Raw genomic sequence first — 18,910 nt, 5'->3', positions numbered from 1 at the left:
ATATAGGTACTGAGTGATTTTGTAAGCATGCTCACCCCATTTTTATGCTTAAATTATGCATATATTCAAATTCTGATTTTTGGAATTTTTAAGCGTAGTTAAATATGATATTTTCGTGTAGGTACTTAGATTTTTCACGACATTTAAGGATTATCCTGTGGTGATACCATCTTTTGTTTTTCAAATGACAACCTTTTCTTTTTTAAAGCAAATTGTGATTCAGATAATTTTTCTGAATACGTTGACGTCGTGTAATCGAAATTTGAACGAAAACTTCCTTAGTTATTCTTCTTTACATACTAAAGAATACGGATAGTAATGTATTAAATACTAAATACTTTGTGAATGGATACGAGCTTGTAACGTCTCGCACGATGCCTGTCTTGATTCGACGTGGAGCGTACATTGATGAAACTGGATTTTGTAGGTCGCCAACCCACAGCCGAGATTCGGAAATCGGAGCATGTGGGATTTAAAAAAAAAAAAAAAAACAGGGAACAATAATTTAACACTCAGTTGCTGGGTGAATTGTGGTATATTTAATTTAGATGTAGAAAAAAAAAATTGATTAATCATAGGCAAGAAAATTTGCACCAAAAGAGGGTCACAAAAAAAAAACAGAAACAAAAGAGAACACAATAATAATATATAAGTATATTACTGCCGTGCGTTATGGCGCGGCTCCACTGGGGTTACCGTCGTACATATAGTACTAATAATTACTATTAATATAATAATAATATGTGTTCATTAGGGTGGTCATTAGGATGGTCCTTATTTTTTAATTTTCAAAATGTTGAGTCAGGTATCTGCAATTTTGTTCATTACAACTAGTAAGTTATTTAGGCTTAATGTAGTTATAATAACTCACCCCCTTCTTCCGTGCCTCAAGAGGGTTGAAAATTCGCCATAGGTTTTAGTTTTATAGTTTTTTGATTTAACTCAAAAGTTTTAGTACTTAGCGAAAAAATGTATAGAAGGTTAATTAAATATTTTAATATTCCTCATAAAAATATATTTATAAAATTTGTCGTAAGTCTTTTATTTTCTAAGAAAAATAGTAAAGTACGAAATATTTTATTTATTTTGCAAAATAGATTTTTTACATTTATTCTAGGGTATTTGATAAAATATTAAAAATACAATAAAATTTATTTAAAAATCGAACAAAATTTAATCTCTTGAAAAAAATGTAATTTGTAATAACTACATTTATGTAAGTTAGGCAAATTATATAAAAATTATTATAAAATTGTATTTTAATTATAAGTTTGTTTTAAAACTTCACGACTGAATCCCGGGTATTACTTCCTATAATCTTGAACGATCTAAAATAATACATTTTAATAAGTTCCTAATTATTCCACGAGCAAAAAATACTTAAAAAATACCTGTAACACGTATTGTTTCTGTTTCTCTTGTTTCGTAAATTTGTTGTTGAACTCCTCCATCAATTTCACACCTCTTTCTGCACTATCATTGACAACTTTTAATGTAGCTATAAATTATAATATCTTTTGCTTCTTTATATTCGGTGGTTATTTTCCATAAATTTGGATCTTATGTAAAAAGTCCGAAGAAACACGAAATCTTTGAAAAAACTGTATCGATTTATTTGATATTAATTCAAATTGAAGGTCTTTACACACAAAATGTTGAACGTCATCGAATTGTAAAACAATTTTTTTTTGGAGTCTTTTTCTTGTTCGTCAGCATTGATTTCTTCTTCATTTGTTTCCAATATCCGTTTTGCCATTTTTGATTGAGTATTATAATCAATGTGATCATCAAATAAAGAAAATACTGCACTTCCAGCATTTAAGTACCACAAATGGTTGATACATTTTTTTATTGCTACTTCTCCTATTTTTTTATTATGTTTTGTGTTTCTTCTTCTATAACTAAGAACCACCCTAGTGTTCATACACATGACGCATAGAGACGATAATAATAATAATAATAATAATAATAAGAGAATACCGACCAAGGTGTATAGTTACGGTGACTATTATAAAAATGTGCATTACCATTTCGAGTGCGGTATTGGACATCGTCACCAGGACGTCCTCGGTGAAACGGTGGTGTTTTCACTCGCTCATCGTGTTTGACCGTCGAAGTGACGAAAGATAAAAGAAAGAAGTCTGTGTCAGCGTCGGACGTGTCGCGCATCATCACACCCGAAATACGACTACGTTGTTATAATATAATTCTCGACATTGTTTCGATCAGCCGGTATTCTTGTAATTCTAATTAGTGACGTGGTGCCGGTCGGCCACATCCAAACCACGGGTACTATTATAGGTGGCGGTGATAGTGTGTGCATGTACAAAGATTAACACATCAGCATCTGCGTTTTCTCTGGTGTGGCCAGAGAAGGCAGCGGGACGGACACATCGTATAACGTATCTGCGATGTTGATCTTTGAATTTTTTTTACAATCATAATTCGGTTGGGTAGTAATATTGTTGACGAATATCTTACATTGCATACCGAATCGTAATTATCGAGCTCATATCCATCTTACAAAGCATTTTAGTGCGATAGTCTATCTATATTATCCTTATTATTCCTTAGTATGTAAAGAAGAACAACTATAAGGAAGTTTTAGTTCAAATTTCGATTACACCACGTCAACATTTTCAGAACAATTAACAGAATCACGTTTAGCTTTAAAACACACACGGGTTGTCATTTGAAAAACAAAAGTTGGTATCGCCACAGGATAATCCTTAAATGTGGTGAAAAATCCAAGCACACGAAAATATCGTATTTTACTACACGTACAAATTTCAAAAATCAGAATTCGAATATACCTATGCACAATTTAAGCATATAAATGGGGCGAGCATGCTTAAAAAATCATCCTGTATATTTACACGACTATATAACAGACACAACATTTAAATTCAAATTGTACATACAATATACACACACACACACACGTACACACACACACACACGCGCGCGCGCGCATAAACGTATACATACATACATATAACAGTAAATAAACCTTGTCATAAATACGTTTTTTAGTATGTGCATATTATTGTGCATTTGTGTGTGTACCTATTTTGGGTTTTTTTATGCACTCAATATAGCGGCCATCTGGAAGTATACGTATTGCACTTCTGTTATCGGTTACGTCTGTAAAATGGCCACCTATAAATAGCGGTCATTGTTTCCGGTCCTTCCGATGACCGGACATGGAAGTTTTACTGTACATGCGATCAGTGGAGACTATTCTAGAAATTGTAATGTGTCTTGCAGAATGCTGGTGATCACGATGTACCTGATAATTTGTCATCGATATTTTATGTACACCGTGCTGGGGACATTGCCAAACTGTACTCCACTATACCATTTCTGGGTTTCATAAACAATCACTAAACATGTGATGAATCTTACGGCGAGCACATATGGATTGTATATTTGTTTGATGATCGTCGCCGAAACATGATTAATGCCGAGTTCCATAAGACATTCAATATAGGTCAATGGAGAAAGCTAACCGCGGTCCCCTAAACAATATTTAGTGGTCCATTACATTTCAGCGAACCGTTCAATTTAATTATTTGTTTATGCGACGTAGTCCATTTAATAATATATAGTAAACCGATAAATAAATAATTTTATTTATGCAGCCGGCGTGGCATAATTATATCAATATATTAACTATAAATTACTATCAATTTAAAAATAATTAGAACTAACCATCCGAATTCCAAACCCAAAACTTAAGGGAGGGTTCCCTTACACTTCTCAAGTTCACAAAAATTGCTGATACATATAAACTAGGCATAGAATAATGTTAACGTTGTTTGTGATAAGGAATGGGAATTTTATCAGATGATATAAGCTGCTATTAATTTGAAAATTAACACACTAAACGATGTAATTTCGTTTAGAAAAAACAAGAATATATAATTCAAATAATGACGAAATTGTAAGGCTCATTTGATATTTTATTAAAAAAAAAAAACAACAAAAAATGTTAAAAATAATTATTAAAATTACAATTTCCTGTAAGCTATAGCATGATTTTTCTTTTTTTTAAAAACATATCAAAGTAATATAATTTGTTTTTATTAATAAATAACATAAAATGTAAATTGTATAACTCATTATTAGTATTTTAAAAAGCGCGAGGTATTAAAGGAATAGACACAAATGAAAAATCATTAAATTAAATACCAATCAAATACAATATTAATTTAAACACACATTTTGGCACAAAATTATAACGTAACTGTAATGACTCAAAACAAATTCAACAACATCAACAAATAATACATTATAATAACATAGTAGTTATGAAACGAAAAACATTTTAAAAACAAACGGCTTTAAATCATATAAACGTAAAATAATTAAAACATAATATAAGAGTATAATAAAATTACATAAACTTAATTAATAATACTGAATAGAAAAAACATGAACTAAAAAAAAACTACACTGAGTACACAACATAGATAGAGGTATGATCTTTAATAAAAATAATAATAATAATAATAATAATAATAATTACTAAAAGTACCTTGGTGATAACAAATATGTGATGACTAGGTCGTTTTGCTTATTATATATTTTAGATATACATATTATAAATATAATCATTAATTTAGAGTAATAATAATAAACTTTCGGGATGAGATTTTTTAAAGTTTGTTAAACAGAATAACAATAATAACTAGGTATATATTTGATTCCAATCAATGTATAATATAAAATTAATTATTTAAACATAAATATAGTTTAATAGAACACGTGATTTTCACACAAAAACTATAATAATAATATTAAAATGATTAAAAAAACGATACGGTAATATTACATAATATTACACTACCTACATCTACGTATAATAAAATAAAAAGGCTTTTGGAAAATAATCAGTGAACTTTTCATAGCCACGAACAGTTAACATTGTTAACGTAAATAATAATAATAATAACAACAAGTAATATTGGGAAGTTTTCAGCACCCAGAAGAAGATTGAAACAAATAAATAAAATTGACAAGCCCACAATATAATGAACGTAGTATTATAATTAATTAATAAATTTAAGTGCATAAATGTTCTTTATATAAGTGGTAATCATTGTAACTAATGATAATTGCGTATTAATAAAATGTAATGCTTTGTTGTATGTTTTCCTATATCACTATAATGATAATAATGATAATGATAATAATAATAATTATAATAATAATAATAATAATGACAATAATAATAATGACAATAATAATATATCCCATTCGGACAACGCAAATTGTGCATAATAATAATATAATACGAGTATATAATATAATATTATATTATATACCATAAATGACGCAGTATTGAACATTAAAAGTAAATAATATAATAATATGTCGTGTCGACACATTTTTACGCCTTTCTATAATATGTATATATAAATATATAGATAATTAATCACTAATGGTATATATATTAGAATTTTTTTTATAATTAAACCTAAGTTATTATCACTAATAGCTTTTATAATAATATGTTTTATTATAATATATATTATATTTTATTTGTTTGTGTTTTTTTTTATTCTTTTTAATGTTTTTTATTATTCCAAAATAGGTACGTCGTCCTCGTAATCGTATAGTCGTTCGGATTTCATAGAATTCAAATGAACAAAATCATTAAAAAATTAAGCTATTAACTACGGTCTTGGACCAAAATATGAAAAAACCTATAGGTAACACGTTTATCGTTATGTTGATAAGCCTAGGTATTTATATCGTTAGCTGTAAAAAAAAAAAATGTCTATATAAATCGTACATAATTATTAAATTGCTTTTATGAGCATAATCGTATATAGTATAATATTATATTATAAATAGGAAACGTTGAAAAGACATATTTTCAAAAAATATGCAATCTACAGATATAAATATGATCCGTTCGAACCCGTATGCATAATATCGTTAATCTACTGTTGTAAACGAAAACTAAGCAGATCTATGTATCAAAATCAAAGTACCTACTCGTATATTATTTTAATATTATTATGTTTCAATTGATAATGTAGAACAGTGTCGGTGGAAGGGCTGCACGTCGTCGTCAAGTTACATAATATTTTATATTAGTGCCGTTTGCAATAATATAATAATATACGTATTACATTATAATATAGATCGTTTGTTCACACGTCGTATTGTTGTGGCGTAAAGTTTCCGTAAAATCGTTCGACAATGCGAGTGTGTTTATGTTTACAGGTGTCGACGAGACGAATTATTATTCTTAGTTTCTCGAAATTATTATTATTATTATTATTATTTATTATTCGCACGGGGTGTAAAACAATAACGACACCATCGCGTCGTCTTGAGTCATCATTTGGGGCGTTCGTTTGCCGTTCGAATTTAACGCGTGCGACCAGGTATTAAGTACCCACGGTTTACATGTATAATAATATTACGAATGGTTTGTCGTTTCGTGCGGTTGCGTTTTTATTTGGTTTCCGGAGCGCGGACGATCAGAGAGAAAAAAAATAAAAGGCGAGTCCGTACTATGTGCATTGTTAGTGCGTCAAGTCTCGTGATTCGAGTGTATGACCGGCACAATATGGAGGCATATGCAAGGATATGCAGACACAGCAGAATACGATTGTCAGTTTTGAAATTCAACCTCAAACTACGGAGTAGTGAAATCTCGAATTGATTGCGTCGTCTAAATAACGCTTCCCACGCAGTATTATATCATGATAACAAGCTTACCAGCAGTCGAGTAAGTGATAATAATATAATATTGTGAAACAACAGGTGGAACATAGAAAAGCGTAATATAATATGGCTTACGGATTGCAGTTATTTTAATACGCACGCGAATCAAGCGAATTTCACTGGAAATTAAAATAATATATTACAAGTTTGTCGTAAATCAATCGAAATGTAATGATAATATTAAATTATAAATTCGCGGGACACCAGTTGATCCATACGGGTACGACCGTTTTCCTATTCGAGTCGACAACGCAACGTCATAATGATTGCGATAATGATGTAGGAATGACGACCAGTGCGTTGTCGGGTTTTGAAAAGCCTACAAAAAGGTCTCGATGACCAAGTGCGGGTGCGGGTGTAAGAAAACTCACTTTTTAAGAGTTATTAAAATATGAACGTAAAGATAAACACACGCCCGAAACAACAAACGGCAGTCGTGCCGAAGCCGAGAGACGCACACGGTAAAATATTGTAAAATAACACGATAATAAATCGTTATTGTTGAGTTCACCTATTAGTCATTTCCACCCGCGCCCATTATCGTGATACGCGAACACCGCGGAGAGACTTGAATCGTCGTTATTGCGTCGTTTGGCTGAAAAATCATGGGAAGCGTTTATGTATTATTTTTATGATCGTAAATTATTGTAATTGGGCACCCTACACATGGTGTATCTGGGGGATTTTTCGTCGAAATTACACTCGTCCGGACACGCAATTTCATATATACGTCTTCCAGACACACCTTGTATAATATACTATATTATTGGACGACGTCGGCACGTGGCAAAATATTACGTCTTCCGGCCACCATATTCGACGGAATGGTGTGTCATGACACGTCATGACGGGCGAAAACTATAGACACCCAGACGCGTGAACGGAAAGCGAAATATTACGGACCGTCGACGGTAATGGAAACGGAAGCGACACACAGAAAAAACCGCCGCACGGAAACCGAATAATTTAAACACAACAATAATGCATAATATTAATTTGTGCGGTTAGACAGAAAAACAGATTCCGTGTATACTGTGCACACCGTTCCACAATACGACCCTGTTCTGCTGCAGGTCGCGTTTAAAAAAAAAAACGAATAAAACAGAAGAAACGTTTGTGGCGCATTATTCTACATTATATTATTATACATAATATTATAACATAGGTAATCGTTTATGTAGGGGCTACGAGTATGGCCATTCAATAAATTGTCCTTTAAATTATTTTTGATATCCTATAGTTAAACACATAAAACACAACGTTTGTTCGATATATTTATTTACTAAATGGTCCGTGTCTTCGTTATATATTGCGTACTTTACTAAAAATTAAACATTTAAAGGCCACTTGAATGAACACACTTTTATGTCTAATCTGAGAAACAAAAACAATCAAATCGTTTTTAAAAATAAATTTGTCATAGTTTTTTTTTCTTTTTCTTTTTTAACGAAACTAGTTTACAATAAAATTTATAATAATAATTTACCTATAATCTATATATAATATGTTATATTATTATATTATGACTTAATCGAGTTTGTATTTAAATCTAAAAATGATTGTTGTTCGATACAGGTAACCCGAGACTAATTTTATTATAATTTATATAACATTAGTTTAAGTCCATTGCTGGACAAACCGCTGCCAAAGCATTTGAGATCCTCGGGACGTATTTATTATTTATAAAAAATAATAATATTATTTGATATACACATAAATAATACAATATAATATATTTTATAATATGTATATGTATATTTTATTCAAGGGAATATGTATATATATTTTATGAATACGTCCAAAGTTTCGAGATGTTTTTTTTTATTGGACTGTATTATACGCGTTTTAGGCAACAAAATAATTATAAATTAATTTGAAAGTTCCGACGTCGGTTACTATGTATAATAATATATTATAATAATTAGATCATAACAAATTCGTAGGTAAGTATTAGAATTTCACGTTACATAATATGTGTTATTATGCGAATTCAGTTTCGGTCACATCACACGGAATTGTATGTCGTATAGAGATTGACGAATTGTCGATGGTCACTTTGTAAAGACGTTTGTAAAATGGTAAACAAAAATACATTGGTAGCGTAGTAAAAAATAATAAGTATCGTAATTCGCAGTAAATTAACGTTCAATTAACATATATACATATTAAATAATTGAGTGATATTCGAGGGTGATTATACGATCGATAATAATATAGGTAGTGACTAGTTTGGTTATATAATAAAATGCAAAATAATACTGTTTAATTTACGATAGAATTCTAGATCATTCCGAGCACGGGTATAATATTTTACTTTAATAATAAATTAGGTACTTTAGTTTTAGCTAAACTAATCAATATTGCTGGATCGATCGATTCGCTTAATTGATCCTAGACTAGACAAATATTAGAGTGATAATCTTATAAGAAGTTATACATATATATACTATATTAGAGGCAACTCGTGAGTAATAATACCAATATGTAGACTTGTGCGTATCACATAACAATCATTTTTGTTTATTGCAGATTGTTCGTTAAAATTCTCTTCGAATCGGTTTTCAGCTGAAAGTACAAAAAATTCGACGATTAAAATTTTATATTTCTAACACGGTCCAGTGAGTGGTGAATGGTGATGATGACGACAGTTTGATGAACAATACATTCATCGAAACGTCGATGCCAAATTTCTACTTGCAGGCCACTCGAAAAATACACAACTCATATAGGTACATTTTTTGGTCAGCTACGCTTCTAGTGTGTATTGCGTAGGTAATACGAAAACAAACTTTTAAGTGACGATGTGATGTCCAATCATGATCATGATGTATTTAATTGATATTGTATATTTTAATATTTATACTAAAAAGACATATTAGTGTTTCATGATAAATATTAAACAGACAATGATTTGGTTTTTGGAAATTATAAAAATCATTATAATTCATTTGAAAATTTTCTTTTGATTGCAAACAAGCCTAATAAAACATTTTTTTAAAATTAAAAATACAAAATTGAATTAATAAACTTACAATGAACCTATACTTTGTAATACACTGCTTGAAACTAATAAATGTAAAATGTTGGTGGTAAAGTTTACTTTAAAAAAATTAAAAAATACTAAACATATTATACTCAGTACTCACCAAAATTAAATATTTGATAGGATTATTATTATTTAGAAGAATCTGAAGATTGAGAAGAGATGAATTTGCTTGGATTGAAGTCAAAATTGACAAATGAGAACCCTTGAAATTCTTCTTGGTTAATAGATAAAGTTACATCCACAGGCACAGGTGTCAAGACTGGTTCTTCCTTAGTGAACTCGGCGTCAAAGTTCATCGCGTCTTTTTTATTTTTCTAATAAGGAAAATAAATAAATTAATCTACAATAGTTTCACTATAAGCGATTTCCAGGAGTTTTACTATACAATATAATACAATATATTATACATATAAATACAAAAATTACAATTTTTGGTTTGAAAGGCGGTTTGACACGACGATTTTCTAAGGCTTCCCAATCCAAATCTCGAAAAAATGAATGGATTCTAATAGCTGATTCTAAGCCATCAGCAACCACACAGCCAAGACGCTTGTTACGGTTTTTTGTCATGAACTAGAATTGATGATAAAAACGTTATTAGCATTATTATGAAGTATAAAGTACTTTTCAATCTGGTTTGTGATTGTGATAAACTTTAATTGGCCTTCGACCTATGATAAAGCTGTAATAATTACCCCTTTTAAAATGGAAACTGCTTCTTTACTGAGCCAAACCGGATAAAGAACATCATCGTGCAAAATAGATTCAAAAAGATCATCTTCGTTGTCAGCTTCAAATGGCGGTTGACCAGCCATCATTTCATACATAAGAACACCCAAGGCCCACCAGTCGACACTTGCACCATAATTTAATTCTTGAAGAATCTGATTTAATTTTAAAATTAATTAAAATAAAACTACGATAACAGCTTGTAAAAATAAATTTTGGACATTATCATACTTCTGGAGCTATGTAATCCGGGGTTCCACAAAATGTGGTAGTAGTCACTCCATCACTTATGCCTTCTTTGCACATTCCAAAATCAGCAAGCTTGCAGTGGCCTTCGTTATCCAATAATATGTTGTCTAACTTCAAATCTCTGCAAATAAAATACAACTATTAGAAATGAAGTAAGTAGGTATGTTCATTGTAGTGAAAATAATTAGAACCAAACGGATTTTATTGTGTCGTAATATGCAGAAAGTAAATGGTGGTTAAGGGTAAATAGAATAAACCTTTTAATGAAATAAAAACACTTAGATAGATATCAATGTAGCCAGATTAATCTGTACACAAAAATGTGTTTTTGAAGTAGGTACAAATCGGCTCAAAAAGATGGTAAGACAGTAATACTTAAACAGCATTATAGGTATACTATCAAGTTAAAGTATGGCGCAAACAACACTTAACACAGTTTTTGGACGACTTAATATTATTAGGTACACTTTTCAACGGACTTTCCAAGCTTCAGTTGCCGGCTATCGCACTACAATGTGACATTTACTTACTAACTGTAACAGTTTATTGTGTGTTTCGGTATGAATAATAGTATGCACATTGAGCCAATTATTAACTTGGGTACCCGAAACCCATTCATATAACTGCATATGGTAGCTTCAACTCGAGAAATAAAAATAAGGCACAGAATCTATATTTCGTCTGCTTCCTGGCAAGTATTGATGTAAATATAAAAAGTATATAACATTTAGTACCGGGCTGAACATCAAGTCATTATTATTGTACGTCAAGTAATTCCAAACACGATACAGTTCCTAGAAGAATACATGGACTGTGTTCACATATACCCATGGACCTTACACTATTAGACAAGAGGTGATCGCACACTGACCAGGGTAACACGAAGAACGCTTTTCGGCGTCATTGAATGACTCAACCCAAGACAGCTTAAATCACTGCAAAATGTTCGCACACCGCTCGTAATGCTGTTGTTAGACACAGTTCTTGTCTGTAAGTTTAAGGTCTATGTATGCAACTAATTAATGAGCAAGTTCCTATATTATGACCGTCTCGTTGGACTAACTATTGACTGTGGACCTCGATTTAAGATATATTTTATATTTGTTGAGGGAATCGAAGCACACATATTTTTCAAACGTTTAAGACCAAAGAGCGGTGGAAAGTGACACATGATTTGGGATGTGCGATTTCAATCTTTAATATATGTTTGAATTCTTTTGAAAAATATCTAAGCTTTCAGGAAGTTGATGTTCAATTTTCAACTTTAAAGGACCTTAAAATTAAGATATTTTTTCGAAAATTTCATGAAATAGCTGCATTACGTTTGTATTTATTTTGGGAACATCTGATTTTAATTCGAAAAGAGATTTCTAAAGAGTCTGGATATTTTTTGTCAAAGAATTCATCATAATATATTAAAAGTTAAAATCGGACATTTCAAATTATGTGTAATTTACCGCCGCTTATTGGTCTAAAACGTATAAGAAATAAGTGTGCTTCGATCCCTTTGACACACATAACCAGCCTAGTACTAAATTGTATATACTTATTTGTATTAACATCAATTCTTGGAAACACACACTAATGTTAATTTACTACTGACGCGTCATGGACATAGCCCAAATGCACATGTCATATGAATTGCCTAAACATTACTCCTTAAAACACAGACCCCTTTCAAGTACGAATCAACATGTTTCCGAAACAGGTGTACTTGTTTACCTATAAACTACACCGTGCCGATGTAGAAACTGCAGAGCAAGCGTCACTTCTGCTGCGTAAAATCTGGCGCGTAGCTCGTCGAACTTCCTGGCCCTTTGTATTTGGAACATCAGATCGCCACCGTTCACATACTCCATGACGAAAAACAACCGATCCTAAACGGACACGGAACATTGTCAGTGTATTCAAAAACACAGGAAAAAAAATAACTCGAAAATTGGTTCTCGGAGAATTCGAAATCAAATCGAGTATATACAGGGCGAATTTTTAAGCGTGCTCGCCCCATTTTTATGGCATAAATTAATTATGCATGTATTCAAATTCTGATTTTTGGGATTTTTAAGTGTAGTTAAATACGTTATTTTCGTGTAGGTACTCAGATTTTTCACGACATTTAAGGATTATCATGTGGCGATAACCAACTTTTATTTTTCGAATGACAACCTATATTATGTCTTAAAGCAAAATGTGATAAGTACTGATAATTTTTCTGAACATTTTGGCGTAGTGTAACGAAAACTTCCTTAGTTATTCTTCTTTACATACTAAGGAATAAGGATAATAGATAGACTATTATACTAAAACGCTTTGTGAAATGGATATGAGCTCGATAATTATAATTCAGTATGCAATATATATTAGATATTCGTCAATAATTACTACCTAACCGAATTATAATTATCGAGCACGTATCCATTCACAAAGTATTTAGTATTTAATATTTTACTATCCTTAGTCTTTAGTATGTAAAGAAGAATAACTAAGGAAGTTTTCGTTCAAATTTCGATTACACTACGTCAACATTTTTAGAAAAATTATCTGAATCACATTTTGCTTTAAAACATATAGGTTGTCATTTGAAAAACAGAAGTTGGTATCGCCACAGGATAATCCTTAAATGTCGTGAAAAATCCAAGTACTCGAAAATATCGTATGTATTAAACTACTCTTAAAAATTCCAAAAATTAGAATTTGAATGTATGCATAATTTAAGCATAAAAATGGGGCGAGCATGCTTAAAAAATCACCCTGCACACGGCGTACCTTGGTCTGGAAAGAAGAATGTAGAGCCGTTAAAAACGGATGTTTAGCCGCCAGAGCTAAAATACGTTTCTCAGTCATGGTACAATCAACGTCGTCGTCCTGCACAATCACGTCTTTTTTCAACACCTGGACAACGAGCAAAAATCATCACGTTATAGGTATAAATTATATTTCTAATCGTTTGTTCACGTTGTCATCGTGTTAAAGGTATAGGTATAGGTCAGGGATGGCAAATCCGTGGCACGCGAACATTTTTATTGTTATATATTATATAATGTATAATATTATAGGTAATAGTATACATATACAATAATCACATCAAAATAAATAGTTAACAAAGCAATATATCATTACAATTATTATGTACCTAAACTAACCTTTTTATAGTAATAGGTACATTAATTATACAATCAAATTATAGTATACAAGGCCGTAGCCGGAAAAATATTTAGGGGGAGGGGGTTTAGAGTAAATATATGTTATATGATATAATAAAATATGAAAATATAAAAATATTATTTACTGCCTACCCCCTGGCTACAGTTTTGATAGTTTAATAAAATAAAATATTTTTGATATTTTTTTTCATGGCACGCTCTAAAAAAAAGAGGTAATTTTGGGCACGCAGTGTTTCAAAGGTTTGCCATCCCTGATTTAGGTAAGCCTCATGATATAATAAAATATTTGTCGTACTTTGACCGCGTAGACTTCGTCGGTTCCTCGTTTTTCGGCCAACATCACTTTGCCAAAACTTCCTTTGCCCAGCACTTTTATGAAAGTAAAATCTGTTACACTCATTTTTCGATTACCTAAGTTAAAACAGCTCATGCTTTGGTTCACTGAAAATAACGTTTGGAATAACGTGTTTTAGGTATAATGGTGAATATTATGTTTTAAAATAAATATATCTATAATTTTTACTTTTGGACATTTTGTCGCTACTTCGTTTGTCCTGCGAGGAATGCTTATCAGACATTATGCTCAATAAGGTAGTGGAAGATTGTTGACTGAGATCACGGTGCAAACCACTTCCGCTTCCTGAAACACTGCTGATGCTAAAACTACCATTTCCACCGGGCCAGTCCTGGAAAATTTTACATGCATTCAAAGTTATACTTATTATTATTATTTTTTGGTTTGTAATCTGATTAGCTGCAATTCATTGTCCGTAGAATTGTAAGATCTAAAAATTCTCGTCCGACAAGCCGGGCGTTGACGAGTTCACAAAAGTTAAACTTTAAATCCATTCCTATAGTAACTGTTTCTTTTTCTTTATATATGAAGTAGGTAATTGGTTAATATTTAAACATGTGCTAAGTAACAGTCTTAATAAAAGTGGATATTTTACTTTGGTGTAAGCTTAACGAGTAGCTGACGACTCATAACATGTTGATTTTAAAACAGTGCTTGTTATACCAAATATTTTTTCCTATGTTTTAATAAAAAATATTTTGTCATTTTTAAATGTTTTTCACATCTGTTGATCATGATGAAAATATTTCTATTAACGATTCGTATAAAATATAACGAACTGATGAGCAATGTGTGTAATATGCACAAGATATAAATATAACTATTTTATGAAAATAATTATTATACACGAATAACTATTATAACCGAACTTTGTCCAAAAACTACATAGTTCTCGTGTCTTAGATCCTGGGCTGAGTGATGAATGTATTGATTATACAATGTGTTTTATTTTTTTTGTATACCTACATGATCTGAAGTAGAAAAAATGATTTGATTTTAACTTCAGTATTTTTTCTTGTACTAAAGTGAATCTAGTTGTAATTTAAGAAAAATAAAATCAGGGAAAAAAGAAATCTCTTAATCGCAGCTACTTGAAATGTTCAATAAATGTCTAAATAAGCATTTTCTATACCTACGTGGATTCATTTTCAAAATATTTTGACCACTATTGAACTATTTATAGACAATTGCAATTCCCAAAGTTTTTTTTCCTTATATCGATAAAAATATATTCAATTTAATACAGGGTACCTTATATTTTATTATTATACCTATAGCTGTTTAAACAAATTAAAAATACATAACAGACACGATATTTTTGTACAAGCATTTTAAATTAAACCTTGTCAACATGCGTCAATATCACGAGTATTAATTGCTTATTATTTTGTAGTTAAATATATATAAAAATAAAAATAATATTAGATATAAAATTTTTAAATTTTTTTGCAAGATTTGATATGTATTGTCGAAGGTTTACATTGAGGTTTCTCAAAAGTAGTTCATAGTTGGAACCATGGCTTAAATATACAAGGTTATTGCACATAGCCAAATTGTTATCAAATAAAAATAAAATGGCAGCGTAAGGGTACGGTCCATATCATAGGATATAATATCATAATATAGCCTGTATACGTCGTCCCCTTACGCTGCCATTTTAATTCCTTAACGTGATAAAATGATATAGTGGGGGTACTATTGCAATAACCTTGTATATTTAAGCCATGGTTGGAACCAACTTTGAAGTCCAGATTTGGTTGAAAGTAGATATTTGAACGAAATTCATAATATTTTTCATTAGGTATAGTAACTTTTATGTAAATAATGACATTTAATATACATAGTGACATTTTTAAAATATTTAGACTAGTTATGTATGCTATTGCTATTGCTTTATTGCTTATTTATATCACGAACCAATTCACACAGTTCTACGGTAAGTCGATATTGAATCAAAAGTTATTAAAAAAAGATATGAATATGAATATAAATATTAAATAGGTACCGTTTTATAATTATATTATATTAATAATAAAATAAATTAAATATTTTCATAAAAAATGCATTCAACTTAAGGTACTAATGTAGTAAAATAAATAAAAATAGTAGCAGCATAAATGTAAAATAAAAAAAATTACGTACACCTACTTAGTACTTAGTATAATATAGGCTAACAAACCGTTTTCGCTCAGAATCATTTTTCGTAAGAAAAGATTTATCATTTAATTCAAATTCAACACATTTCTGTAATCGTACTCGACAACGATATAAACTCGACACTTTCAGAGCGGTTACCTTTCCTTAACCGTTTTTCAATACAAAAAAGTACCAACGATTTTTTTAATCAACTTAAACTATAGTCCATACACTCTATATAATTTAAAAATGTTAACTAGCCCAGCTTTGTCGTCTGTAAATAAACGGTGAGTAATTTTAAAATTAATATTTAATGGTTTAAATCTTACAACATTTTTGCTGACATTCAAACCACAGCTTCGTAATGTGTCTGCCATTTCGCGAGGATTGATACCACAGTTATTCGCGACGTTTTTCACACATCTCCTGTGCACGTTTAGAGTACAAACTGGACACAAACATAATATTCGAAAACATTAATACATTTTTTTTTCATGCATAAATCCCGTTTTGAAAACATAAAATTATAAACACCTTCGCATTGCAGGCCTTGTCTATAGATTCCGTAAAGTAGTGAACCACAATGATCACAAAATGTAAATATTTTATAAGTATGTGGTTTGAATCTATGAGGAACATTGACACTGAACCGTTGAGATTGGGTTCCTTGACTTAACTAAAACACAGGAAAACGCACTCGTACATTATGGGTTAGAAAATATTAACAGACATGGTTTCAATAAGTATTAGCATGAATACTTGAATACTTGTGAAAAATGTATTCCAACATTTCACAAAAATAGTATTCCAAATAGTTTTAAAATATTTTTTTGTTTTAGATGTACATAAAAAATGATAAGTTTATACTGTTTTTGAAAAAATATGAAATTTTAGACGATGTTAAAATATATTGTATTTAACTGTGATAATTTACGATTTATAGCATATTAGAACAATAAATATTAAAACAAAAATTGAATTTTAATACATTAAAAGTAGTCTGAATAAAGTATTCGAAATACTGCCCAAAGGATTCGGAATACAGCATTGATTTAAATACTTTTCGAACCAGCAGTCTAAAATTATTCAAAATACTTGAAAAGTATTCCGAATACTTTATTCGAAATACTAGTCTGGTACGTAATACGGCGAAATTGAATCACCAACCTCTTTCTTCCCGAATCCCGGACAGATCGTCACCACTTCCATGTGACATCGCTTGTGGACCACACACGTGCAAACTGTAAACGATTTCATTCATGATCATTAATTGTTCGGCATTCGGGCAAGTCGGGGAAACCGAAATATCTAACACTTTACTCGGGAAAAAACCCCGGCCAACTTTTCGTCGACACGCAAGATACATATTATATTCTATTGCGTTATGTGCAGGGGGGGGGGTGTTCGGGACTTGCGGGATTTGCATACCCATGTATACCGGATTCAGCCGAATGTTGCACAGTGATAATATATACATTTCCGATGAGTAGGTATGGAATATGGAGGATTGAATTTTTGCATATTTCGAAGATTTTATTGTGTTGCGGAATATTTTACCATTGTCGTGCTTCATTTGCATATATATTTTTAAAGATGTTTGGTGAATCAACAATTTAATCTCCATGTCATTACATAAAATAGCAGTGATAGGTGGTAATAATCCCACGCCACGGTTTACAATTCAGTGCATAGATATACCCCCACGTGATAAGTAAATTACGTTGACCGAAAATAATTAACGACATTATTAACAAAATACACGGATACCCAATTATTGTTTTCAACCAGACGTTCAGGCGAATCCCAACAACGACAATAATAATAATAATAATAATAATAATAGCAACCGAAACATGCGGTGTAGGTAGATATTTTTTTTTCAAACGTACGTATTATCATTACATTATATTATTGTATTATTTGTTTTTACAAGAATAATAAGCACTTGCGCCGCGACATTTACTGTCACACAACTCTCTTCAGCCCCGCCGCAGGCACAATGTTTATTGTTGCAATTTGTCTTGCGATGGCTGCCATTGCACTGTACCCCCGAGGGCCTAACATCACAACTAAATAATATAACGTACTCAAGTCCACGACAGAGAACGACCAGTTTTGGGGGGCATGCAGGCCGACTATACGCACTACGGTTTACCTAAAACTCACTCGTTTAGTCATTCCGTCACCGACAAACATATTATAATATATACGATCGTATTATAATTCATAAGATATATCGTCCTGTATGCGCATGAGATTAATCTTGTAATTTTTATCGACATTTCCATTTCATACGGTTTGCGGGGAAAATATAACGTACCGAAAGACCTGCGAATAACGTTGTATTATATTCGGTCGGATATAAGGTAATTTATAGCCACAGACGGATACGTCATATCTATCAAAATATGTGAAGGTTAATAATTAAGATATGAATTTATGTTATTCGGATTGAATTTATCATTGTTTCGGAGTGATCGTCGCTGGTTC

General features: G+C 31.1%; 1 protein-coding gene and 1 pseudogene across 1 annotated transcript in view; both read right to left on the bottom strand.

Moving 5' to 3' along the window:
- Positions 1-1,259: 1,259 nt before the first annotated feature.
- LOC111039666 lies at positions 1,260-1,885 on the bottom strand (annotated as a pseudogene).
- Positions 1,886-5,729: 3,844 nt separating this feature from the next.
- Positions 5,730-18,910, bottom strand: part of LOC111039668 (protein kinase C) — a 46,732-nt gene continuing 33,551 nt past the window's right edge. Inside the window, exons 5-16 of the mRNA XM_022323261.1 lie at positions 17,588-17,661; positions 16,955-17,096; positions 16,750-16,868; positions 14,453-14,615; positions 14,225-14,370; positions 13,532-13,657; positions 12,488-12,642; positions 10,748-10,886; positions 10,483-10,671; positions 10,214-10,360; positions 9,888-10,101; positions 5,730-9,306 (exon numbers count right to left, since the gene is read on the bottom strand). Coding sequence (XP_022178953.1) covers positions 9,916-10,101; positions 10,214-10,360; positions 10,483-10,671; positions 10,748-10,886; positions 12,488-12,642; positions 13,532-13,657; positions 14,225-14,370; positions 14,453-14,615; positions 16,750-16,868; positions 16,955-17,096; positions 17,588-17,661 — 1,586 coding nt within the window. The 3' untranslated portion in view covers positions 5,730-9,306; positions 9,888-9,915. The remainder of the gene's footprint in view (positions 9,307-9,887; positions 10,102-10,213; positions 10,361-10,482; positions 10,672-10,747; positions 10,887-12,487; positions 12,643-13,531; positions 13,658-14,224; positions 14,371-14,452; positions 14,616-16,749; positions 16,869-16,954; positions 17,097-17,587; positions 17,662-18,910) is intronic.

The sequence above is a fragment of the Myzus persicae genome, unplaced genomic scaffold (genome assembly GCF_001856785.1).
Source record: "Myzus persicae strain clone G006 unplaced genomic scaffold, MPER_G0061.0, whole genome shotgun sequence".
Classification (NCBI taxonomy): Eukaryota; Metazoa; Arthropoda; class Insecta; order Hemiptera; family Aphididae; genus Myzus; species Myzus persicae.
Note: the sequence above shows the minus strand (reverse complement) of the source record. Positions and strands in the feature narration are given on the sequence as shown.